At 36.9% G+C, this 24,241-nt stretch overlaps 1 protein-coding gene across 2 annotated transcripts; it reads right to left on the reverse strand.

Annotated features, from left to right (window-relative positions):
- Positions 1-3,615: 3,615 nt before the first annotated feature.
- On the reverse strand, positions 3,616-24,171 carry LOC142336241 (A-kinase anchor protein 14-like). Of its 2 annotated transcripts, none has more exons than XM_075384923.1 (5): positions 24,009-24,171; positions 23,228-23,449; positions 15,362-15,478; positions 14,847-14,920; positions 3,616-4,032 (listed from the first exon to the last, which is right to left on the reverse strand). In XM_075384923.1, the coding sequence occupies exons 1-5, from the start codon at positions 24,024-24,026 to the stop codon at positions 3,789-3,791; spliced, it is 675 nt and encodes a 224-aa protein (XP_075241038.1). In that variant the 5' UTR covers positions 24,027-24,171; the 3' UTR covers positions 3,616-3,788. The 2 variants fall into 2 exon arrangements, with proteins under 2 accessions (XP_075241038.1, XP_075241039.1); XM_075384924.1 differs by lacking the exon at positions 3,616-4,032 and adding an exon at positions 12,241-12,577.
- Positions 24,172-24,241: the final 70 nt, after the last annotated feature.

The following is a 24,241-nucleotide window of genomic DNA, read 5'->3' on the forward strand; positions in this document are numbered from 1 at the left end:
GTGGAGTCTTCAGATGGCTCATCTTCTCTGAGTCTGGTATTGGTCGTTGATCCACTGTAGCAATGAACATACTAGACCACTCCGGCCATTCGATAGGGTTTCCGTCGAAGTTGTTCAACTTCTGCTTTGGTAGGTTATTGCTACCTGCATATCCACTGTTGTATCGGAGTAGACCAGCTCTGGGGGAAACGTCCCGGTCTTCAACACTTGAGGATCGGTCTCGTGAACTGCGATATTGTGAGAAGTGACTATGCCTGTTCACTTCAGGAGTGGCTTCGAAGCGAGCTGTTGATCGTTCTGGCGTTAGAAGGTTGTCGGTCCTGCTGGCCCAGTCGGAGACATTTCTCTTCTTTGGGGTCCAATTGAAGGGTGATTTGTCGCGAGCACCAGTTGGTTGGGAACGAACATCATCGTTCTCTAATGCTGTTCTCTTCACTTTGCGCTCTAGCTCACGCTCTTCCTCCAGCAGTTGATGCTTGGTTTCCAGTTCCTTCATTTGCATTTCTAGCTCTAGCTTCCTCCGACCGAACCGTGCCTGTTCCAGTCGCATCTTGGTTTCGAATTCGATATCGAATTTCTTCATTCTTTCCTCGCGCCTTTGCTTTGCTGAAGATGTTTCCGAAACATTCTCCGTCTCTTGGCCACTTGCTGTTGCTCCATTTTGCACTGTTTGAGCAACTGGGTTGTCCGTTGGGTAGTTGTTAATGCTCTCGTTGTCGTTCACTACTTGGGTTGCGTTGCTCTGCTCTGCATTCATTTCTGGTTGCGTGCCTTTGCTTATATATGCAAGCCAATGATAGTACAAACTTGCTTTGCACTTCCTTGCTTCTTTCAGATGCTATTCAACGAAATTAGCTTGATAGGGCACAAGCTTGTTTCGGCGCTGCAGTTGCTTGGGTATTTCTTCCTCTAGAAGATGAACAGTCTGTTGGTAAAGGACCTTTAGTTTGTTGGGTCGATCTGAATCTTCAATAATTTTGTAGCCAATCCCTGTTTTGGTGTTGACTTCTTCTAATAAATCTTGGAACTTCTTGTCGTACCTTTGTGCTGTTGATTGAAGCTCCTCTCTGCTGATTGTGTTAGGATTGCCTGATTGCCTTTTGCTTTGCTTGCTACTTTTAAGCGAGGTTAGTTCTTCAACGTAATTTGTGAAGTGCACTCGCAACTTTCGCTCTGCCTCACTGGCGTTGCGCTGTTGATTTGTTTGATTTTCTTTGGGGGGTGCCTTCGGCACTCTCTTCATCAGATTGGACAGCAGTTTGCCTTCCACTGTCCGGGTCGGCAGACCAAATGTAACGGCTGCTCTCCTATCAAAGTCAAGGAAAACTTTACATCGCCCAGTTCGTTTCAGCGGTTTCAAATCTGTCCGGATATTGTGTTTTTGCAGTTAACTTTTGTGAACTGTATTATCCGCTATACTGCAGAATGCCGTTGCATTACTTGATATTCAATAATTTCAAATAAGTATTTGTTGAGCTTTGCCAAATAACAAATAACTTTGCTTCAATTAAGCAAAAGTCCAAAATTTTAAATAACCAAATAGACTCAAATTAGAGGTTTTTCGATGATATCTCCTTAACCACAAATGAATCACTAATATGATCTAGAGAAACAAGACACGATAACAAGTAATTTACCGCTCAAGAAAGTGTGCTTCAATACGCACTGTATGTCAGTTTAATTTAACCAAAATGGCAGATTTCAACTGTTTTTTGGTAGTTTTTCAAGCTCCTTTTCTGCTGCTAGTCACGTGGATTTACAAGTCAAATTCAAATGTTGATTGGTTGTAGATAATGATGTCGACAGAATGTGAACACTTTTCCATAACGTCACCTTTTCAGTGTAAATTTGATGTCATGGGAAATTTGTTAACCATGTAGAAGTTTTGTCGAATATTCTGTATCAATAACAGGTTGATTCGCAATCCAATCGCAAAGAATCTGATGCAATACTGTTAAGTCGTAGTATTGTTTTGCTGGTTGTTGAGGTAGTTCGAGTTTGAGTTATAGTTTGACTTCATGAATGACGATTGTGTACTAATAATAGTTGCTAAATATAAATGTTGAACAAAATGAACAAATCCGTTTGGCTTCGATAGAATGTAGCATTAAATTTCGCTTGTCACACTATTCTAACTTTAAGGCTTGAAATGGCCTTGAAGCGCTTTTCAATTTGATTTCTGAGTTGTTAAGCTCAGCCGCAATATCAGTTAAAAACTACTAGAACATATAAGTTCCCGAAAACAAAAAATGATCCAATATTCTAATGAATAAACTGTAAATGTGAACTCCGTTTTGACTGAAATTTTAGACATTAACTCCCATTTTTCAATAAAGAACAATCTAGATGAGCTCACGAAAATTGCTCGAAATAACGCTGCCAAACCAGTTGAGATTTTCACCGGTTTGACAAGAGCCCCATGAACTCATTGTTGTTTCTTAATTGGCGCCCAATTAACGCAAATATTTGTTTCTCTTACGAGAGGGGACAAAACATACGAATTAAAAAAACTATCTCAATCAATGAGCGGGGTTATTGAAATTTGACTTAATTACATTAATTGGCTAAAGACAGTAATTACCTTTTGGAGGGAAAGGGTTGAGTTTTCTCTGTCAAACACGAGCATAGACAATAATTGGGCGTAGTTTACATCAAATTGAAACTACCTACTAAATACAATGGGTTAGTGCACAATGGGTTAGCTGCAATTCGAACTGAGGTCAGCCCAAATTTTGAACCCAAGAACCATTTCATTAGTCGAAGACTTGTATGGGACGGGCTTCAGGGTGAACGTGCCTATCTTACGCCACTTTACATTAACAAATTGTGCAATTGGATAATTTTTGGGATAAATGTTCACAATACATTCCAATGGAAATGTCTCACGCGATGGCAGGTATTAATTGGCAATCGGGGCATCTTGAAATGAACATGGATGAATTTTAACTAGACGCTTAATACAATATTCGTCGCTGCACATTCTTATAGACTCGAGTGGGATCAGAAAAGTGAACTCGTCTGGAATCACATAAAAAAATCTGCCAATACATAATTTTTTTGTGAAGTGATAAATGAGAAAATTATAATATATAATTTGACATGTAAAATAGTGTTAAAAATAGTTTTTATGTGATTTCTCATGTAAAAGTAAGTGGTTTTCCATTGTTTATTTTCTACTGAGGACCATAAGGTCACTTGATGAGCTTCAGACGAAACTGGGCAGTATATCCCTGTTCTCATTTTTTCACCTAATCTCAAGTGATTTAAAACAGACTAAGCTTTCATAAAAAAATATTCATGTTCGTTTTGATTTTATCGCTTATCATGACGACATCTAGAAATACAAGGTTTAAACAGAACTTTGTTATAAAACCGGTCGTTTTCCCGATAAGCTCAATCACACGAAAGATCGTGTAATTAATCATCACTTGGAAAAATTTGGCATGTGAACTCACACAGGATGCAATTTCACAAGAAATATCGTGTGATTATTCGTCATACAAAAAAATATTGTGATTTCAAAAGAGAAATTTGGAGCGCAGCATGCATTTATATGCACACAATGTTTCTGTTCATGGAAGAGATCTGTGAACTTGCAGTGCCAAAATAAACAAACCAAATCTAAAATGAATTTTATTCATCAGTGGTCGGATGAAGATCTCAATAACTATGAAATGATCATAGAGTAATTTTCGAAACCAACAGTTTCTATGAAATTTTAATTTCTAAAATTAGCCGCTCAAAAATCGATGAAAATTATTAATTGTAATTGTGTTGAATGAGTTCATTTAGAATTGCACATCGGCTATGACGTGGCACTGGTTCTCCACGATGTTACTGAGCCACTTCTGTCTGAATCTGGACTTGCCAGGTCTGTGCACGAGTGAGTTGGTCTCAAACATGTAGTATACTTCACAGGGTAGATGTTGGGGTCTGATCTTGGACACCACTATCGTGAAGAATACACGTGCGGTTGCCCGGGGGATCGGCTTCCGTCTGGTCGGGATACTCCAGCGCACTTGATAGCGATACCTATGACAAAAATTGTAACAATTTCAACTTTGACTGCATTGTCATTTCCCTACTGATGAGAAAAACTAAAACGTATTTTTGTGGACTTTTAGGGCAAGAAATAGAGAGCTTCGGGATCAGTTTCCTTTTCTTCTATGACTCATTGACAGTTATATTCATCACAATTTTTTTCCGTTTAGTTATCGAGGTATAAAACTTTGTGAACATTTGTCTGATTTCCGTTGTTTTGTTCCCATTTTCCGTAATTTTTGCTGAAATTTTGATGAATGTTAAAACTGTTAACGATAGTGTTAAGTGTTTAATCGTTAAGGAAAGAGAGTGTTGCTGAACTGTTTTGATTCGAATTCTTGGCAAAATTTTTTCAAAATTCAGCCTTTTTCATCAAAAATGGCACCAAATGTGCTTCTTCGGACCATTCTGTTTATATTTGCCTCAGTACAGAGTAAAAAATTTCTGGCGCAGTCTTCTCAAACTCCAAAGAGGGCTAGTTTATATCCACTGAGAGTGTTTTACAATAAAAATTTGCCTCATTTTTGCTAATTTAACTCCATAAGTATCCGAAAATCAACATTTATTTTAAGAAGCGATATTTTGTCAAACTATCCATTACGTTTGGAACAATTGCGTGTGTTTAATGAACGATCAGCAATATCAGGGCTAGTTTTGGTCGAATCGTGGATTTAAAGAATATCGAAATTTTTCGGATTGTATTGAGGCGCTGTCTTTTTAAAAACACTTTTGGCTTTTTGTTTCGTTTATGTTTTATTTCAAATCAAAGCTCACAAATTGACAGATCCCATAAACGAGCAACTGGGTCCCATTGAGAACATATAATTTCATTTAGATCATCTTTTTTATGGCTTCAAAACTGTGTTGCGTAAAATTGGTTGCGAGATTTTGTTATTTTTTGTTATTTTGTTGTCTGATGGCTTAGTCTCACTAATGAACGGTCCACTTGGAGTCCCAAGGAGCTACAATTTAATCTATATATCATTGTTCCGATCCCTCTTGAGGGGGGAGGAACTATATACTCAAATGGGTTTTTTTTTGTTCAGTCAATTTTCGCCGATCGATTTATTCATCGTAGAGAGTTGAGACTGGTATCATTAGAAAGCTCGTCCAGCGTAGAATATGGAATTAAAAAGATTTTTTAAATTTTCGTTTTCTACAGGGAGTTATCGAGGTTTAAACCTCTGAGAAAAGTAGAGTGAATTCACGTTGTTTTATTCACATTTTCCAAAATTTTTGACTAATTTTTCATCAATTTTGCAAAAATTTGTCCAAATTTTTAAGAATAGTAACGTTGATTTTATTTTTAAGGACAAACAAGCCTTGTTGGTTATTCTGATTTTATTTTTTGGGTCAAAAACTCTGGATAAATATTTCAAAATTCAGCTTTTTTCATCAAAAACAGCACGAAGTAAGCTAATTTAGTCCACTTTGATAAAAGTTTGCCGGCACTACACCCCTAAACAGCAATCATACAATCTTTGTACACTCAGAAGGGGGTTATTCCTACTTCAGGTTCAGCTGGGAGTGCTCTGTAATCAACGGCTCGGTAATTTGCCGTTTTTTTGTTAGCTTTACCCTTTTATTATCAAAAATGCAGATTTTTTTTTGAGCTTTCAACTAACAAATTATCTATATCAACAATATTCGAAAAATCAAAAGTTCCTAATGGACAATAAGCACTAGCAGGGCTAGTTTGGGCCAATCTTGGACTGTTACAATCGAAAATGAATTCGGATTGCAATCAGTCGGTCTTTTTTTTTGAAAGACTTTATTTATTAATAAAGAACAGAACATATCAAAGGAAAGCTCAGGAGTGATAGGTCCAATTGGCTTCCTAAGCAGCTCCAAGCTAATGCATTTAGTTTTTCACTTGAAAGTTTATGATCGTTTCGACTTTTAAAAATAATTGACTTTTGAATAAATAACGGCTTAATGAAGTTTTCCTCCATTTTTCTTAATTTGGTCAACTTGCAGCTTAGTGTCAGCAAAGAAAGAATGCTTTTTAATTCTACTGATTTGAAATTTAGTATCGATTACGTTTTTAAGCCTGAAGTTATTGTTTTCTGGCTTTGATCCAACTAGATTTCAATTTTTTGTTTTTAGAAATTTGACAGTTTTTCACGTTTTCTAGTCACACTATCACATTACTGACAGTTCTCATATCAAATATATTAGCATTCAAAATGAAACGCAATTGAACATATTCAAATCCTTGAAGATATAGATTATCGTTTTAACGGCCTCTGCACTTCTTTCTTCAAGAAATTAATTGAATTTTTTAATTTTGTCTTTAACTGTCACTTTTACTTTGTCATTTCAGTTGTACGAAATTTCCTGTATAGTGATAGGTGAGCCGATAGATGAGCCGATATTCTGGTATTAGTATAGAGCTGATGGCTTTCATGTATTTGAAAACAATCGTTTTCCAAAACTAAAAACAAAAACTTTTTAACTTCGCAAGTTTGTTCTTTTTGTTTTTCTTTTTGGTACTTAATCTCGTTAATTACAGGTCAAAATGACATTATGGGTGTCAAGGGAAGGTGTCAAAGGGGATTGATGTCCCAAAATCTATTTTTTAAAAGAATGCGTTATGACCTTACTGACTTCGACACCGGTTTTTCACAAAAAAAGTAAATTCATTTGAATTTTGTCATGTTTGACTATCTTTTTCTAGACGCAAGAATAATTCTGCATAATTGCAGGTCTCAAAGAATTCTTTTGGATGAATAAACGACCCTATTTTGATACTTCATTTTGTAATTATTTTTTTTCATGACTTTAGATATAATTTTGTATCGGAAAAAAAACAAAATTATTACATACTTTTGCCCTCTTCTCTTTTTTGTCTACTTGTTACCTAGTCTCACTAATAAATGGCCACACTAATACTACTTTATCGATGTTTGAAGAAGGCGCAAACGAATATATTTTGAGGGGCGAAATATGGCTTGACGTTTTTGACAGCGTTTTCTGGCAAGTTTCAATTGAATTTTTGCTTGTTGTTTTTTTGTTGTTCTTTTTAGCCGCTTAAAGAAATGAATAAGAACAGGTCTTAATGCCCTTCTATAGAAGCAATGGTAATCGTAAACTTTTGGGATATTTTACTTGATTTCCAATGGTTTTAATTACTTGGAATTTAATTGTTTTAAAAAAAAAATAAGCGAATTTTTTAACTTTACTGTTTTTGTTCTTTTTTGTCTAATTGTTACCAAACCTTTTTATGGACTGGTCCATATCTTTTCTGGTGATTTATTTAAGTTTTTAAGTTTTTTTGTTTAGTTTTAGGTTCATCTGACGGTATGTTGAGTTTGTTTTGTTTTTTAAAACGGACAAAAAGTTTTTGATGTAATTAAAGTTTGTTGTTGTTGTTGTTGGTTGATTTTGCTGTTCTTATTGACTCTTTTTCTTAATACTGTCATATCACAGCATTTTAATGCTTCAAGTTTTACTCCACTGAGTTATTTGCTTTGGAGGCTATCTTATCGTTCATACAAAATTTTTTTGAAAAAATACTTTTGGGTTTTTTGGGATTCCCAAAAAATAATTTTTGGGTTTTCTATCTGTTCCTCATTTGGTAGACAATTATGCCAAAATTGTGGATGGGCGGGGTCGGAACCTTATGTGCTATCGCACATTGCTGAGCCGCCTTGTTTTTTAGTTTAGAGCTTTTTTATTGTTTTTATGAAATTTAAAAATATTTGTTTTTTTTTTAAAATGCGGTTTCAGATTTTAAGTGTTAGTTTTTCTTCGCGTTGATACTTCTAGTTTATTTTTTAAATTTATTATTCATTTTTTTTTTACTTTTGAACATTAATTTAAATTTTGAGGTTCAATTTTGTTGTGTCGTTGCGTTATTTCATTATTGACAGTTCATATTTCACATTAATGACGTTGCAAGATGGCGGAATTTTTGCAAATTTTCGAATAAAGGCGGAAAACTTAAAGTTTTCTAATCTTGTTTTAATTTGGAAGACGATTAAGCCAAATGATGCGGATGAAGTGAAAATAGCAGTCTAAAACATATTTAGGGAAACTTTGTAGTACAACGAAGCATTTTTCTCGTGAAGTCTTCCTTGTTTTAGCCAAGTCAATCCAAGATGAGTGGAATTTTTCAATGAGAGCTGTGCCGGAATGCAACAACTTTTTTGCCATTGGAGAAATCAATGACAGTTGAAATTTTATCCATGAGCACAAAGGTTGACAATACATCAAATAGATCTGGACTCAAAAGAACATTTATTGATATCAAAGACTACATCTAATTTGATTGGCACGGAGTTAATAATGAGGCGCATAAAGCTCAAGTTTACGATAAAACAAAAAAATCCGTTAATAAATTACAATCTGAACAAGAACAGTTACGTAACCAGCATTCAGAACAAAACAGCAGAATCACACGACAAAAAGCATAAAGGCAATAAACTTCAATGCCTGCAGTTCGTGTTGGCTGACACAGCAGTCTCAGAGACAAATAGTTTTCGCATCATCAACAATCAATTTCAAGGCAAAAGGACACAACCGTACAATGTTCAGCTTTAAAATTTTCAAAAAAAGGGCCAAAGAGGCGGAGTTTCGACGTTCAGTGTGCTCTCAAATGTAACGATTGGTCTTACTAAACGACGAAAAAAAGATTTGTTGGGCGACCTAGAGAGTCCTACTTTGCCCTGAATAGATAAACTTTCTATGGTCAGAGGGCACTCAGCAAACAAATTTTCAATAAAATTTGATCTTCTGGCGAGGCAGTTTGGCGTCACAATATCTGCTTCTTTTGATATTCGATTCTTGTCACAGATACATGCCAATTCCTACTGCGTCACAAATCCCCAACTGCACTGGGAGGCTGGGCAGATTGTAAAAAAAGAGATTGACTACCAGGAAGCTTGCCCAAAGAGACACATTTTTTGATAGCCGCAAAGCAATAGCCAGGGGGATTATTGGCCTGCTCTTGGATTTTTTACAATTCAAAGAAATGGAATTGCATTGGGGCGCTGTCTTTTTACGACTTGAAGAGGAGTATTGGTGGAGTGTCTTTTTTAATTGCTCTTGAACGCAGTTCATAGCAATTATTGTAAACGTGCGTGTCTTGTTTATGCAAATTTTTTGCTTGACAGTTTTGCGCTTTTCTTCTAGAACATTCTTTGACTTCTCAGGTGACTTTTTCACGCTTTCGTTCTTCATTTTTGAGTGATCTCTATTGCTCTGAAGTAAAGCTAATATAAATTCGGTTGCAGAATAAGTTAGGTATGTGATCTGTAGCGCAGTGGTTAGTAGTTGTGGCTGTGGATCGGGAGGGCAGTGGTTCGAATCCCGGTGGGGGAAAATTTTTTGCACCCATAATTTGATCTAGGCTACAGCCCCTGAATTAAATTGCCACGCCTGTCGTTCAAGAGCAATTCTTCCAACATTTGTCGGTTTATGTTTACAGTTTACCGACAAACTTTTGGAGCGTATTTAAAACAGGATGTAAAAGTCAATGCCGCACGTGAAAACTAAGTGTTGAGTTCAAGCGGCAGAACAAATTGAAAAGCGGATATAGAAGAGAGCGGTTTTCTGTTCATATCATTTTTTTTAGAGAGAGCTAGAAAAGTAGGTGTGAAAATATTAGTGCTAAGCGAACGAAATTCTTTGATAACGCGAGGCTTTTTCAAGGCATTTTTATTTTTAACTCCAACCTTTTCAATCAAAGGTGTTTGTTTCAAATATCTAAACTGGTAACACAGTATTTGGAAGCATTTTTAACCATCTGAAGCAAATTTCACACTTTTAGATTCAATTTTCCGCTATTTATTACCATCTTTTCTTGTTCTAACCTTTTCTAGGAAATTCTGAATTATCTTTCAATTTTCTGTCGCGTTTGGGGGGCTTTGTGGTTGAAAGTAGTTTTTGTAGCAGTTCACATTTTTTGAATTGGTTAAAATTTCTCCGTCAAATTTTGGATGTGTGGCTGTTAAGGACTAACTTTTAGAATTGGTATAAAAAAGTTTTAGAATTAAAACTTCAAAGTGATTAAGTAATATAGTTTTCATTTTACAAGGACTTATTATAGTTATTTCATAGTGCGATTTTAGCAGATATAATTTGAATACAATTAGCTAGTGATAGCCTTTAATTGAGCGGTTACGAATGCGTGATATATCTGCTAGTTGGCTTGTTATTACAGAGAATATTCTAACTTAAGAGTTAACAAGTTATCCAGTTCAATCTTCTAATTAATCGTAAAGTTAGAAGCCGGATTTTAACACGAATTTATGAACGGTTTAAGATATAGTTTCGACTGGTTCTCAAACAGGGTCCCGGTGTTCTGGTGATTGTCAATTCTGCAGTATTGCACCTCGAGCTGTATTGGCCCTTCGTGTAATAATTACTGATCTCCAAATTGGACAATTTCAGGCTTTTGTACGTTGCTTGGTGTTGGTTGAGTACATAAACATTTCCGTATTAGGACGTACTTTATCAGCAAAATCATTTCAACAAGTACATAACTTTTTTTAATATATTTAACAAATATAGAAATTCATCTTCACCCAATTAAAAAGTAAATTTTGAGGCTTTTAAATATCTAATATATTGATTAGTAATCTGTCGATCTGCGGTTGTTGTAAATAAACATAAACAAATAAGAGGTTATAATCTTAGATAGAAATACGGACTTAAAATGGCCTTGAGAGCTGTTCATGTAGGACATGGCCTTGAGAACTGTTCTTTATGGACATTTAGGAAAAACCTCACTTAACTATTAGGCACGAAATAGGGGTGTGGCAGTGACTGATACAACAGATGTAATTGAAATTTCACTAAGAAAAAGTTTGAAAGAGGCCATTTAGCTTTTTGCGGAGAATTTTATTAGATAAAGTTGCGGAGAATTATTTTTTCGGCTTTTAACCGTCTTTATCTCTTTTACTTTTCCTCGGTTTCCTCATCAACCCATTTTATGAGGTTATATGTCAGCTGGCGATATTTCGCAAACAGCTGGTAGTACAGAGTCAATATTTTTTCGAAGTCGCAATTAAAAGTAAATTTTGATCGGTTTTGATCAGTTAATTTTCTTATGTTACTTTTCCGGTTGTTGTTTCAAAGAGCCTAATACAATGGCGTGTAATGCGCCAACAGGTCAGTGAGGATGGCCAAGTGTTTTTGTTACACCATATGACGTCACAATATCTTATAATCTGCTTTCTGTTCATTCATACATGCAAATTCAATTGAATTGCTTGCGTGACGTCATTTTTCACTGTTAATGGAGTGAGTTTTTGGTTTTCTATTCGCGCGATCAAGTTTCAGTTCACACGTGAATTACTTCACTCTCAAAAATGACTTCCTCGCTCTGATAATGACTCTTCTTTACTTTAATAAAAAGAGAGTGTGAGTCAAACGAGTGTGTGTCACTCTAATTGAAGGATGTTTGAGAGCAGCTAATAAAAGCAGTACTAAGTCAAACAGATTATTAATCAAAATATATCAACTCAGCATTTAATGAAAAGAATTTTTTTGTTCTGTTTTTTTATCGTTTTAAGACCGCAGATCTACAAAGCTATTGCAGCTATCTTCTGGTGTCATGACAATTTACCCAATGCCATTATACCCAATGCCAAAATACCCAATGCCATTATACCCAATGTACTTTGATATTTTTGTTCAATAATCCAACAAATTTACAGTCGCTATTACCCGTATGTTTTAACGTACTTAATGGCCATGGCCATGCCTCAGCGGCTCGTGGGACTTGATATGAAACTATCTCAACCGAACAAGTGATAAAATTATTATGCTTTATGGCCATGGCCACGCCTCAGCGGTCCGTGGGACTTGATATGACACTATCGCAACCGAACGTGTGATTAAATTATCCGCCTGTTAAATCATACGTGTAAGAGCTATTTTCTGATAATTAGTACTCGGATTATGGAACGAAAATATCAATGTGAATTGGGTACAATGGCATTGGGTATTTTGGCATTAGGTATAATGGCATTGGGTATTTTGGTATTGGGTATAATGGCATTGGGTATTTTGGCATTGGGTAAATTGTCATGTAACCCTATTTTCTGTCAATCTGCCAGCGATATTTATTCTATTACTATATTTTCACTATCGACTGTATGATAACCAAAATTCAGAATAAGTAAAACAGTTTTTTTAGTGAAATTTGTTTCAATTTGAAGATGACGCCTCCTAATCCTCTCAAAAATGACTAAATTGGTTTAAAAAACACTTTATTAACCGTTACAGTTGTAATAAGGGGGTTAAACAATCGTTACAAAACTGCCTGGAGTGCAGGTTTGTTATTTAAAAAATGCTTATCACTTATAAGCCTGATCATCTAGTAGTCATACATTGTTTGAAGTGAGAAATAGACCAGATGTGGAGCTTGTTGTGACATTTTGTCATTCATACACTATTTGTGTAAGACCCAATTGTGTGGGTCGAAAAAGAGATCATCTCAGCATCCTCTCATTTTGAGGCTCTTGGAATTAATTCCTTTTGAAGACCCAATTTTGTGAGAGATTTTGACCATAGCCCAAATATGGAGTATCTAAAAAAAAAAAAAAAAGAAAACATTGAATTCCAAAATGTTACACACCTAAAAGTGTCAACAAAATGGCAATGTACAAGTTCTAAAATACATAAAACAATAAGAAAATATTTTATTTACAACGTTTGGAATACTAAAAACATAAAAATAAATATATTAGATAATAAGGAAATTAAAAACAATGAAAGCTTAAAAAAGGTCCCGCAACAGATCTCTGTATTCCAACGCCTTTGGGTCCTTCAGATATTCCTTGAAATAGAATTCTTTCAAAAAACCTTTGATGTTCTTAACATTATCGAGTTTTTGTCTTTGTTCATATGGAACTTCATTGTACAATTTCATGGCTTGCAGCATCAATGATTTATCGAGGAATTCCGAATTACTTTTCACAGCAGGATAAATTTTTCCCGTTCTCGCATTCTGGTTACAATTAGAAGTTTGCAATAAATTGTTGTTACTAAAAGCTGGCAATTGTTTCCTAATATATTTCAAGAAAAAAACCATACATCGATATTTGAGAAGGAATTCAACAGGCATGATTCTGTTTTTTATTTTTAAATCAGTCGAGCGATCATACTTTTTTCTTTTGAAACACACTTTTATTCCCCAATTAAGTTGTTTTTCTAATGTTATCATGAGATTTTTTCTGATACCAACGAGCATAAGAGATGAGTATTGAATGTGACTTAAAACAAGAGCGTTCAATAGTGTTACTCTAGTTTTTATAGGAAAACAGTTCCTTATATCTTTCAAGATTTTGATGCTGCACGCCATTCTGGAGAGTATTCTTTTGATCTCTTCTTTAAAATTTAATTTGTTGTCTAATATTATTCCTAGATATTTTACCGACGAAGTTTCTTCTATGTTCACATTGTTAACATTTAGATAAGACGGAGTTCGTGCTTTTTTTGATGGAGCAAACACGATATATTCTGTCTTCTTATTGTTCATCATTAATTGATGTGATTGGAAGTAATAACATAGTTTTTCAATATTTTTTTCCAAATAACTTCTGGCTATATTTTCATTAGTATGAGAAGAATAGAGGAAAGTGTCATCGGCGTACTGGATTACTTGACAATTGTTATTATCAATAGCTCTATGAAGATCATTCACATAAATGTTGAACAATATTGGTCCTAATACTGTCCCTTGCGGCACTCCTCTGTTAAGTAAAATCCAGTCGGACTCATTTCCCGAGAAAACTACTTTTTGAGTTCTGTCTTTCAAATATGATCTAATCAATTGTGTAGATGTTCCGTCGAATCCTAAACATTTCAATTTTTCTATTATTATTTCGTGTGAGATTGAGTCAAATGCTTTTGAGAGATCGAGGAATGCTCCACAAACAGTATTCTTTTTATCCATTTCGGTTCGTACATATTCCGTACATTGTAGTATGGCATCTGTTGTGGACACTTTTTTCCTATATCCAAATTGTTTAGGTGACAGCAAGTTATTTGAGATCAAATAGTCATTAATTTGGTTCCTTATAACTTGTTCAAAAATTTTTGCCAATGCGCCGGTTACCGATATTGGACGATAGTTAGTGGGATCTTCTGTGTTTCCTTTTTTATAAAGAGGTGAGACCAAAGCTTTTTTGAGGTCAGTCGGAAAAGAAGACTCAGAAATAAACTCGTTTATCAGAAAACAGAGAGGCTCCGCAAGGACCGATTGGGCATCTTTCAACGCCCATGCGGGAATTTTTGAAGGACCCAAAGGTTTGTTCACATTCAAACATTTTATTAAATCATGGACTTCTTTACAAGTAACATATTTGAAAAAAAATTTATTTGCATTTCCCGTATCAGCTGAGAACAATGTTTCATCAAATCTAACCAACAACTACGGAAAGAGACACAGCAGCTGCATGTATGGCAAAAAAAACAGATTTATTGATTATAATAGATCGTCAAACCGAGTTTTCTGAATAACAATTTAACAAGGATCGAAATTAATTTAACGAATGTGTTCTGCTTTACCTCAACCACCACAGCTTCAAACCCCCTCCGGCATACTTTCACAAACGGTCATATAGGTGACCCCATATTTTGACACCCACACTCACTCGTTAATGAATTAACACAGGTTTTATGAATATATCAATTTTGGAACAGAGAGTTTTGTTAAAATTGTAATAATTACCAGCAGACACCATACGAGTGAAGCTACTACCAATTACTTAGCCATCAAAATTATATTTACAGATGATTATGTTCGGGGGAAGTTGTTTATAGTTACCTTTTGTATACTGTGTATAAATTCTGACCTGAAGTCGTATTCTGTGGATATTTCCTCTAAGAAGTCGATGCAGTATTTCCAGCTAGGCTCGTATTCCCACGTCTGAAAAACATATGGATATTAGACTAAAGACCCCTGTGATGAGATGCATCAAAAATGGTTTGCCCATCCATCATTACCAAAAAGGGAAAAAGGGGCTGTTACGTTTATTTGTCTAAGCGACAATCTCACGCAAAACATGGCACGTTGTAAATGGTATAATTCAGCTGGATTAGTTTCATAGATTTCGATATTTTCATCTCCCCCTTTTTTCCCTTGTGCACAGGCAGAAAAGGTCCAAGGATTGCATAACTGCAAAACTTTGTTACTTTGCTTTCCCATCCTAATTCCCAGACTAATAAATGAGCAAGATCGTTTAGCACCCGCTCCTGAATCGAGGCTAAAACGTGGGTCATAAACGTGGGGTTCAAACCAATATCAGATATAAATGTCTGCAGTACAGACAAGTAAACAAGTTAGGGAAAGAATATAAGGAGTTGTTACCTCCACAAATTCACGTATCTTGTCAGTTCCAAGTGGGACAGTGAACTGTTCATATGTCATCCATTCAATATTCTTCACTCCATTCTGTCCAATGATCACTCCTCCACTCTCTTCATTCTGAAAAAAAAATAATTGTAAACTTGCCCACAAGGACTGCCTGTTCTTCCACGATGATATCACTCGAATCTATCAGTTTATAGAGCACTCGAATTTATGGCCCCAAAAATCCGCCAAAAATACTATAATGGGTGGCTATAAAATAGTGGTGTGACTTTAATGGGGTTAAATTATTTGTAAAAGTCTCAGACCCAGCACATGTATGAACTAGACAAATTTGGATAGCCGAATGGCCGTCCAGTGCGACAACAGAATCATAGTCGTGAGCACGAGTAACAATAATTTGTTTAATTCAATACTTAAGCTACCAAAAGTTCATTTAGATCCTCCACAATGAAAAACAAACCCCCCTCCTCATACTAATTGCAACTCCCAGTCGCACGTGCCATCTTTTTACTATGATGAACCTGTATTACTCTGATTTTCTGTTTCTATTACACGTGCTTTGTAACTAGGGTGCATAAAGTACTGGAGGGCACAAACGGAAAAGATCCCGCGCACGCGTCAATTTGCCAATAAGGTCCATATAGAAAACAATACCTGTACTTGGCCGGCTGTTCAGCTTGTGTTCTGTACATTTAGGGGAAACATCCCCTCAGCACCAACTGCCAAGCCAACAAGCAATATTCTGACCTCCACTTGAAAACGTTCTTATTACATATCATGTTATAAAACGGTTTACTCGTGTGGTGAATGGAAAAAAGGTGCACCTGCAAACTTCAGCTCCGAGTATTAGATAAAAATGTTTAAGTCAACAATTTTCTTCTCGAACGTCGCTATTACTAGAATCTTTAGGAAATTACTTGTATAAAACTGATAACAAATTTACAAAGATAAAATAATGCGTTTGTTTGTTCAAATGAAATTTATTCGTTCTGAGAACCTTTGTCTACAGTCAATTCGAATAATTAGTCACATAAAACACGTATTTTTACACTTTATTTTTTTCGATTCCCTTGAAATTTTTTCTTTCAAATTCAGTAGTTTAACTACGGAATTGTATCTCGTACTTTTCGTTTCGTTTCCGAACACAAATATGCTGACTTGCAAATTTTGCAAAAAGTCGAGACAAGGCGAACTATGATTTTATCGTCAGTTCTCTCCCAATGAATTCGTCTCGCGTGTTGAGTGCGGGCCTCCGTTGCCTGACACGAAGCGCTTCAATTGTCATTAAGTTTCCTTCGTCGCTGCACTGATCACTTTTTTTTCGAATGGAGGATTCGCAGAATTCACATAAGTTCTGCCCGACAGGTCAATCCAACTTTTGACGTTCATCCTAGTGGCTGAATGTCTGCTGGTCTGCCGAAATAGTTGGATTCACATCCTATACAGTTAATTTCATAAACAACATTGGACTATATATTTCGGTCAAAAAAGGATCTGAGTGCAGGCAAAAATGATTTCAATTTTCTGATTGTGAAAGCAATCATAACAGTACCCAGTCTTTGTATTATTTCTTTCAGTTTTAAACTCAGACTGCAGCGATACTGAAGAAAAAACAACTGCTTCTCTAGATTTTGGCTGCCTCTTGGTTCCTTACTCTTTCTGGTTGACTCGAAGCCCCTTTTGCTTCTGGACTGAGAGAAGTTTTTCCAGAGTTTTGTTAATAATCATTGCCAACAATTATTCTTGGTAAAGGTTTCTCTTCCAAATTTCTTGACTGACATGAAAAGCTTCAAAAAAATTTTGCCAACTGGTGGTGCATCCGAACAGTCGGTGTACAGTCCCTTCCACAATGTGTTTTGTGTGTTAATTGCAGCAGAGCTGTCATAATTTCAAATGGTTTCAGTATCAGTTGGTTTCATGTACGATTTAGAAGTCATTTTTTGCCCTTGTCCACATTCACGCTCGTCAAGAAGAATGAGGTCCCCTTTTTTCAGATGTTCCAAGGGTGAACTTAAGATTACGATGCAGCTGGTTAGCTGAGTTGAACATTGCTTCGGGAATCCCTTTTATTGTGCAGATTATATCGTATCTCCATCAGAACATATCTGCATACCATACCAGATCTAATTTGTGCAACCTTTGGACTCCACAGTGCGCTTTCTAGTTACCGAATCTTCTCAGTCTTCTAAGTTTCTCCTCGAAGGACTTCATCCCGATATTGGCCTATACAACTGCTAAGGATGCACCCATTGTCAGTCCACCTTCTTCAAAATAGCACTTATTGTAACACTTAAAATGCACATCTGTGGCTGCTAACTTCAGCAACAGCTTCAATGTGTCTCTTTGAATTTCAGGAGCCTCATAGTTTTAATAAAGTAGACTGAGAGCAATGTCAATGGCCTCCGAGAATTGTATGTTATTGTAGAGACTCATTGCGTCACGTGACACTATTTGTTCGTAACCGTCCAATCTCAAGGTTTATGTTTTTTACAAGCATCTAGCGTTGAGGTATCGATATTGGCCCGCAAACTTAGTCAGCAGCTTTAAAAAAATTACTCAAAATGTGGCAAGAACTCCCCGGAATCGATAGTACCGGGCGGAGGGGTATATTTTCTTGATGCAGTTTTGCCAATCCGTATAGCCTTGCAGGTTGCGCTCCTTTTATTCTGAATTTTTTTAAGTAATGAGTGCAATTAATAAAATGACAAAAGCAAACTACAGTGAGAGAACTGAAAAGCCAGAATTTATATAAGCTATTGTGATGGTTTCAAAGAAACATAAAGTAACTTAGAAGTTTTCTTGATTAAAAATTCAAAGAACAAAGTAAGAACTTACCTGACAAACTTTGTTGCTATTTTGATAAGTATTGGTCACAAAACTAAACTCAATTCTAGTTTTGTTTCGGCTCTATCATTATCTTATTGACCTATCATACCTGTGTCAGAAGTAAATTCTCCAACCAACAGAAACCTGATTCTAACGTCCACTGACCTGCAACTAATGAACTCGATAGTACCTAGGCCATATATGATTCTCTTGAAATGTTGGTGAAAACAAAAAATCAAGTCCAGAATTTGGAACTAAGATCTATCCACATGTCAATCATGTAAAATATTTTGAGCTAATCTAAATCTCCTTTGTATATTTTCGCAAAGATAAGTACTATAAATACGAGCAAATTTTTGTATATTTTCAGCTTCAAATCTAATTTAAAATTCAACTTATCAAATTTTTTTGACCCGTGTTATTGACCACGACAATGAAGTCCAGACTAGCTACAGACAGACAAATTTTGGATCTACAGAATGCAGAATCAGCTACTGCGTGGATGATGTCTTTTCAGGCGAAATGTCGCGCAGAGAAGAAAGAGGACAAGATCAACACCGACGGTACTGCATAGGGCCTACAGGTAACCAATATCTTTCTTAGTACGTGCGGGCAGGATGTAATTATTAAACTTAGGAGCCCAATGAGTCCTAGGAATTTGATAGACACTCCGTATAGAGACATCAGATTGGCAATTCAAAATTATATTTCTCTTAAAGAGAGAGTAGTAGCGGCAGAAAGGCCTAAATTTCTGTCCGCAATACAAAGTATAGGGGAGTCAGACGACGATTTCCTAGCGCGTCTTAGAGAGAAAGCACGCTATTGTGAATTCTAAAAACTCAAAACAGCGGCCAACTCTGAAGAGGAGTTGGTAAAAATAAAGTTTATCTCAGGTTTGAGGGACCCTGAAGCAAAACTTAGACTGCTAGATGGTATTAAAGCAAAACCAGCAATGTTGGTTACTGAAATGACTGCTTACAGAAGCTCTGAAATGAGAGCTTACAGTTCAGAAGTCAAGCAATGGCTTTTGCAAGTTCTTCATCAGGTAATAAGCCTTTTACTGTGAAATAAGAAGTTGGGTTCAACTTCAAAAAGACCTTTCGAAAACCAAATGGAAAACCTACGGCTAATAAAAGCAACAACATGTGCACTAGGTGTGGAGGTAAGCCTCACTCTGGTAGACCCTGTCCAGCGCTAAATAAAAAATGCAAAACCTGTGAAAAGGTGGGACACTTCTCAAAAATGTGTAAAAGCCAACCCCAACCGAATTCAGGTAAGTACAATAAACAGAATAACTTCTGCGAAGAAGAAAATAATTCTTTAGAGCAAGCATTTCCACAATCGGAGATGGGATTGTTTTGTACTAAAGAACAGATCTTTAACATGTCTGCGACATGGGAATATATATCAATAAATCACTGCAAAGTAAAAATGCAGGCACACAGGTGCAGATAGCACAATGATATCATCAAAAATATGGACTGAGCTTGGTAAGTAAACCTCAGTTATATGGTAAAATACGACATCTCGAAGCTTATGCTGGTCATCAATTAACGCTTCTGGGATCACTTACGTCTGAAGTTGAGTGGAACGGAAGCAAGCTCACACAAAAACAACTAGCAGTTGTGCAGTCTGATAAAGAATTTGGACTACTTGGTAGAGACCTTCTACCCAAGCACGATGTGAAAAACATCACCACCGAACACCTACCCGCTGTGAAGGGTTACAAAGCTCACGTGAAGCTGATACCAGGATCACAGCCAATGTTCTGCAAAGCCAGAAAAATACCTCTACGTCTTCAAGACAAAGTAACAGAGAAGCTGGAACAGATGGTGACACAGGGCATCCTTAAACCCGTACAGCAGGAGTCACTAATGCATCTCCAGTGGTGTGGCAGAGAAAGAAAAGTGGAGAACTAAGACTTTGCGTGGACTTCAAAGTGCATATCAATGGCAAGTTCATGGATGGGGACTACCCAATACCAGACATGGAGAAGATCTTCCACAACCTACATGGGGCCTCACTTCGGCAAAACTGACCTCTCAGATGCCTACTATCAAATTGGACTAGACGGATAGGCAAAAGATATATGCACAATCAACACATCAGGCGCTGTTCAAGATTTGCCGACTACCTCAGGGATTGAAAAACTCTTCTTCAATCTTCCAGAAATGCATCGAATCAACATTCAAAGGAATCAAGGGCGTTATGATCCTTCAAGACGATGTGTAGGCGTATGGAACTACCAAGGAGCAGTTCGACAAGAGAATGCTTGCAGTCAAAATTCGACTACGTGAGAAAAATTTTACTATTAATGAGAAAAAATCCAACTCAAAACCAGTCGATAGCGTTAGCTTTTTAGGATACTCCATTTCAAAGGAGGAAATAGCACCAGATCCCAAATAAGTTGTAAAATGAAAAAAGCAAAAGCACCAACAAACAACTCGAATCGTTTGTTGTGCTAGCAAACTCTTACGAAAGAATGATTCCTGATTTTGCAACAAAAATGGTAAACTTAAATAACATGAGAAATAGCTATCTCATGGGAAAAATGCAACAAAAAGCCTTTGAAGATATAAAAATTAAATTATGTGCTAACCCCTTGTACAGTCATACAGTTTACAAAAAGAAGCAACAGTTACTACTGACGCCTCTGAGAAAGCCATTGGCGGGGTTCTTTCGCAAGAAGGACATCCAGTTATATATGTATCGAGAAAGTTGACTCCAGTGGATCAAAACTATTCTAATATAGAGCGGGAAGCACTGACATTTGTGTTTCTGATCACAAGATTGAAGCAATTCTTTCTTAGGAGAAGATTTACCCTACAAACGGACCACAAACCACTCAATTATCTCTTTACACCAGACGAGGAGATCCCGAAGACAGCATCAGCTAGAATCACAAGATGGGCAATAGCTCTAATAGGCTTCGACTATGAGTTGAAATACGCACCGGAGAGCAGATACCTCATGCAAATGCTTTGAGCAGAATGGATTTTGACGAAGAAGAATCCGACAACGATCGAGTGTGCTTCGCAATCAATAACATATACTTCGCTCAGAGTGATTTGGTGAGCCAATCAGAAATAAAAGACATAATTGGAACAAACAGACTCTTCCAAGAGATAATGAAACGAATCAAACGCAACAATTGGAAACCAGGTTCAGAAGCTGAAAAAGGATTCGAACAACAGAAAGATGCACTGACTATAAACAATGGAATCATCTACAGAGGTGTTGTTCCTTTCATTTCACCCAAACTACGACACTTGGTTTTGGCAAAAGCGCATGAAACACATCCTGGGAAGAATGCAACTGAGGCATCAGTCAGAATGATAGCAAGGTGGCCTGGAATTACCCAAGACGTTCAGCGTTTTGTTATTAAATGTAAGAATTGTGAAATGAACAGGTCTAGCCTTAGAAAAACAGTCTCTAAGTGGCCAGAGGCCGACTTTTGGGAACGGCTCCACTGGGGTTATGTTAACGACCAAGACAATATCTTAGTAATCGTTGACGCGGGTTCTGGCTGGATAGAAGCTTTCCCCGCGGGAAATAGAACACAAGAAACAGTTAAAGTATATCTTAGTCAAATCTTTGCAAAATTCGGAATACCAGAAACTTTAGTATCTGATGATGGTCCTGAATTTTTAAGTGGTGACCTTAAACAGTGGTGCGAATCACTGGGAATTAAGAAAATGGAATCACCCGTCTATCATCCAAGAGCTAATGGACTAGCTGAAAGAGCAGTTCAGACAGTGAAGCGGGCACTTCAATCATGGAGTCACAATCTTAATGTGTCATTTGGAGCATTCCTGCAAAGGGCACCAATGACACATCGAAACACTTCAAAGACGAGGAGCAAAACTCCAGTTGAACACTTGTTGGGACGCAGAGTGAGACTACCAGCAATAGCAGATTTCGACTCTTGTGAACCAATTCTATTCAAGGCCAATGAAAAGACAAAGACAGTTCCTGCTACATTCATCATCAGGAAGGGCTTGAACACATCTTTCATACAACACGAAAACTCAACACGGACTATTCTAGTGAGCGACAACCAAGTTGCGAGACTAGACGAGGACAATGTGAAAACTATACCAGCAGTGGAGGAGACCATATCTGAATCAGAGTCACAACTTTAGAACACAGATGTAGGACCTTCACATCAAGATGAAGCTTCTGCAGCCACATCATCTGTAGCGAATCAACAATCTGAACCACCAGAGCCTTCACGAACATCAACAAGAAACAGAAAAGAACCCGACAGATTTGGAGAGTATATACCCACAAACTTGCTTAAAAAAGGCGGGAGGATGTGATGGTTTCAAAGAAACATCAAGAAACTTAGAAGTTTTCTTTAATAAAGTTTCAAAGAACAAAAGAAGAACTTACCTGACGAACTTTGTTGCTATGTCGATAAGTATTGGTCACAAAACTAAACTCAATTCTAATTTTGTTTCGGCTCTATCATTATCTTATTGACCTATCATACCTGTGTCAGAAGTAAATTCTCCAACCATATGCTGACTACGTTATATGCAATATTGCACGCAAAACGTTAATGGCAGAAAAACAGACTTATGAAAAGACTAATGATGGACCCATGAAAAGACTAATGATGGACCCATGAAAAGACTTTAACTCGATTTTGTTTGCAAACATTGTGTCGAGCTTAAGTCCAGCACAAACTTTGGGTCAAGCCAAAGTCTTTTGTAAAATTTAGGGTCCAGCTAAAGTCTTTTGCAAAAAATCTGAGTCGAGCTAAAGTCCAGAATGCCTTAAAGTCCAGCTAAAGTCTTTTCATTGCTCAAATGAGTCCAGTATGGTCTTTTCATAGCACATTTTTGTCGAGCATTGTCTTTTCATAAGTCGAGGTCTAGACCTGGGAAATCTTCTCTGTATATTTTCGCATAGATAAGTACAATAAATACGAGCTAATTTTTGTATATTTTTAGTTCCAAATTTAATTTAAAATTCAACTTATTGAATTCTTTTGACCCGTGTTATCGACCACGACATAGGTATTTTTTTACAAACCGCTTTGAAGCCGTGGTCCTGTTTGAGCTCAGTGTAGGCATTGGCAATAGCTGCATCCACCAGTCTGTTAGCTTCACTCATGGCAGAGTCGGTCAAACGGGAGGGGGCCATACCCACATCACCCCTGCCCCCTCCTCCACCCACAGTCTGGGGACTGTCCCCACTGCTGAGCACCCCACTTGTGGGTTCAATAGTTGTCTGCTGGTCACCGGCTGCACTCATCTGTAACATACTGATATCTATTTTAAAACCCGGTTTATCAGCATATATTAAAGGTTTCGCGTGTTTTCTGTTTTGGCCAATAAAAAATGCGAATGAAAAATGCGCGTCTTTTCCATTGCCCCCCCCCCCCCCCATAAAATTATAGACCCCTCATAACTTGGGGGGTGGGGCTATAGGTCTTACCACTAAGATGGGGGGGGCTATGGGAAAGATCCCAGATAACCTGTACCCCCAAACGGTGTATACCATAATGGGGGGGGGGGGGTTTCTTTTATTAATTTTGGGAAAAGTGGATGGGTATCCAAAAATGCACAGTGTTTAAACATATGAAGGGGGTTATTGGGGTGCACTGGCGGAAAAGATCCGAAAAGGACCCCTTTCCCAATTATCCGAAATGTACCATGACTCAAATATCGTCGTGTGACTGTATTGGGAAGCACCCCGGGTTTTGTTATCCGATTCTATTCAGAGATGGGCCAGATAGAATTGTACAATTAATGGGAATAAAGATTCAGCTCAAGCTCAATACTTCATTTTGACAAAAAGGAAAATTAATTACCTGTGCTAACTCTGGCATTGTCTTCTTTCAACTAACGCTTTTCAACTCATTCAGCGTCAAAACATTTCTGATGTATTTGATACTCTGTTTTGGCTAAAAAGGTGTAATGTAATAATTATTGTTTTGTGTTATTCTTTATAATCTGTGCAACAGAATAAAAAGGCGCACGTGCTAAATTCCTTCAACATTAGTAAGCTTGATCTGTATTTGGATAAGAGGACTCTGAATTACTA

Source organism: Convolutriloba macropyga, chromosome 3 (assembly GCF_964194025.1).
Source record: "Convolutriloba macropyga chromosome 3, txConMacr16.3, whole genome shotgun sequence".
Classification (NCBI taxonomy): domain Eukaryota; kingdom Metazoa; phylum Xenacoelomorpha; order Acoela; family Convolutidae; genus Convolutriloba; species Convolutriloba macropyga.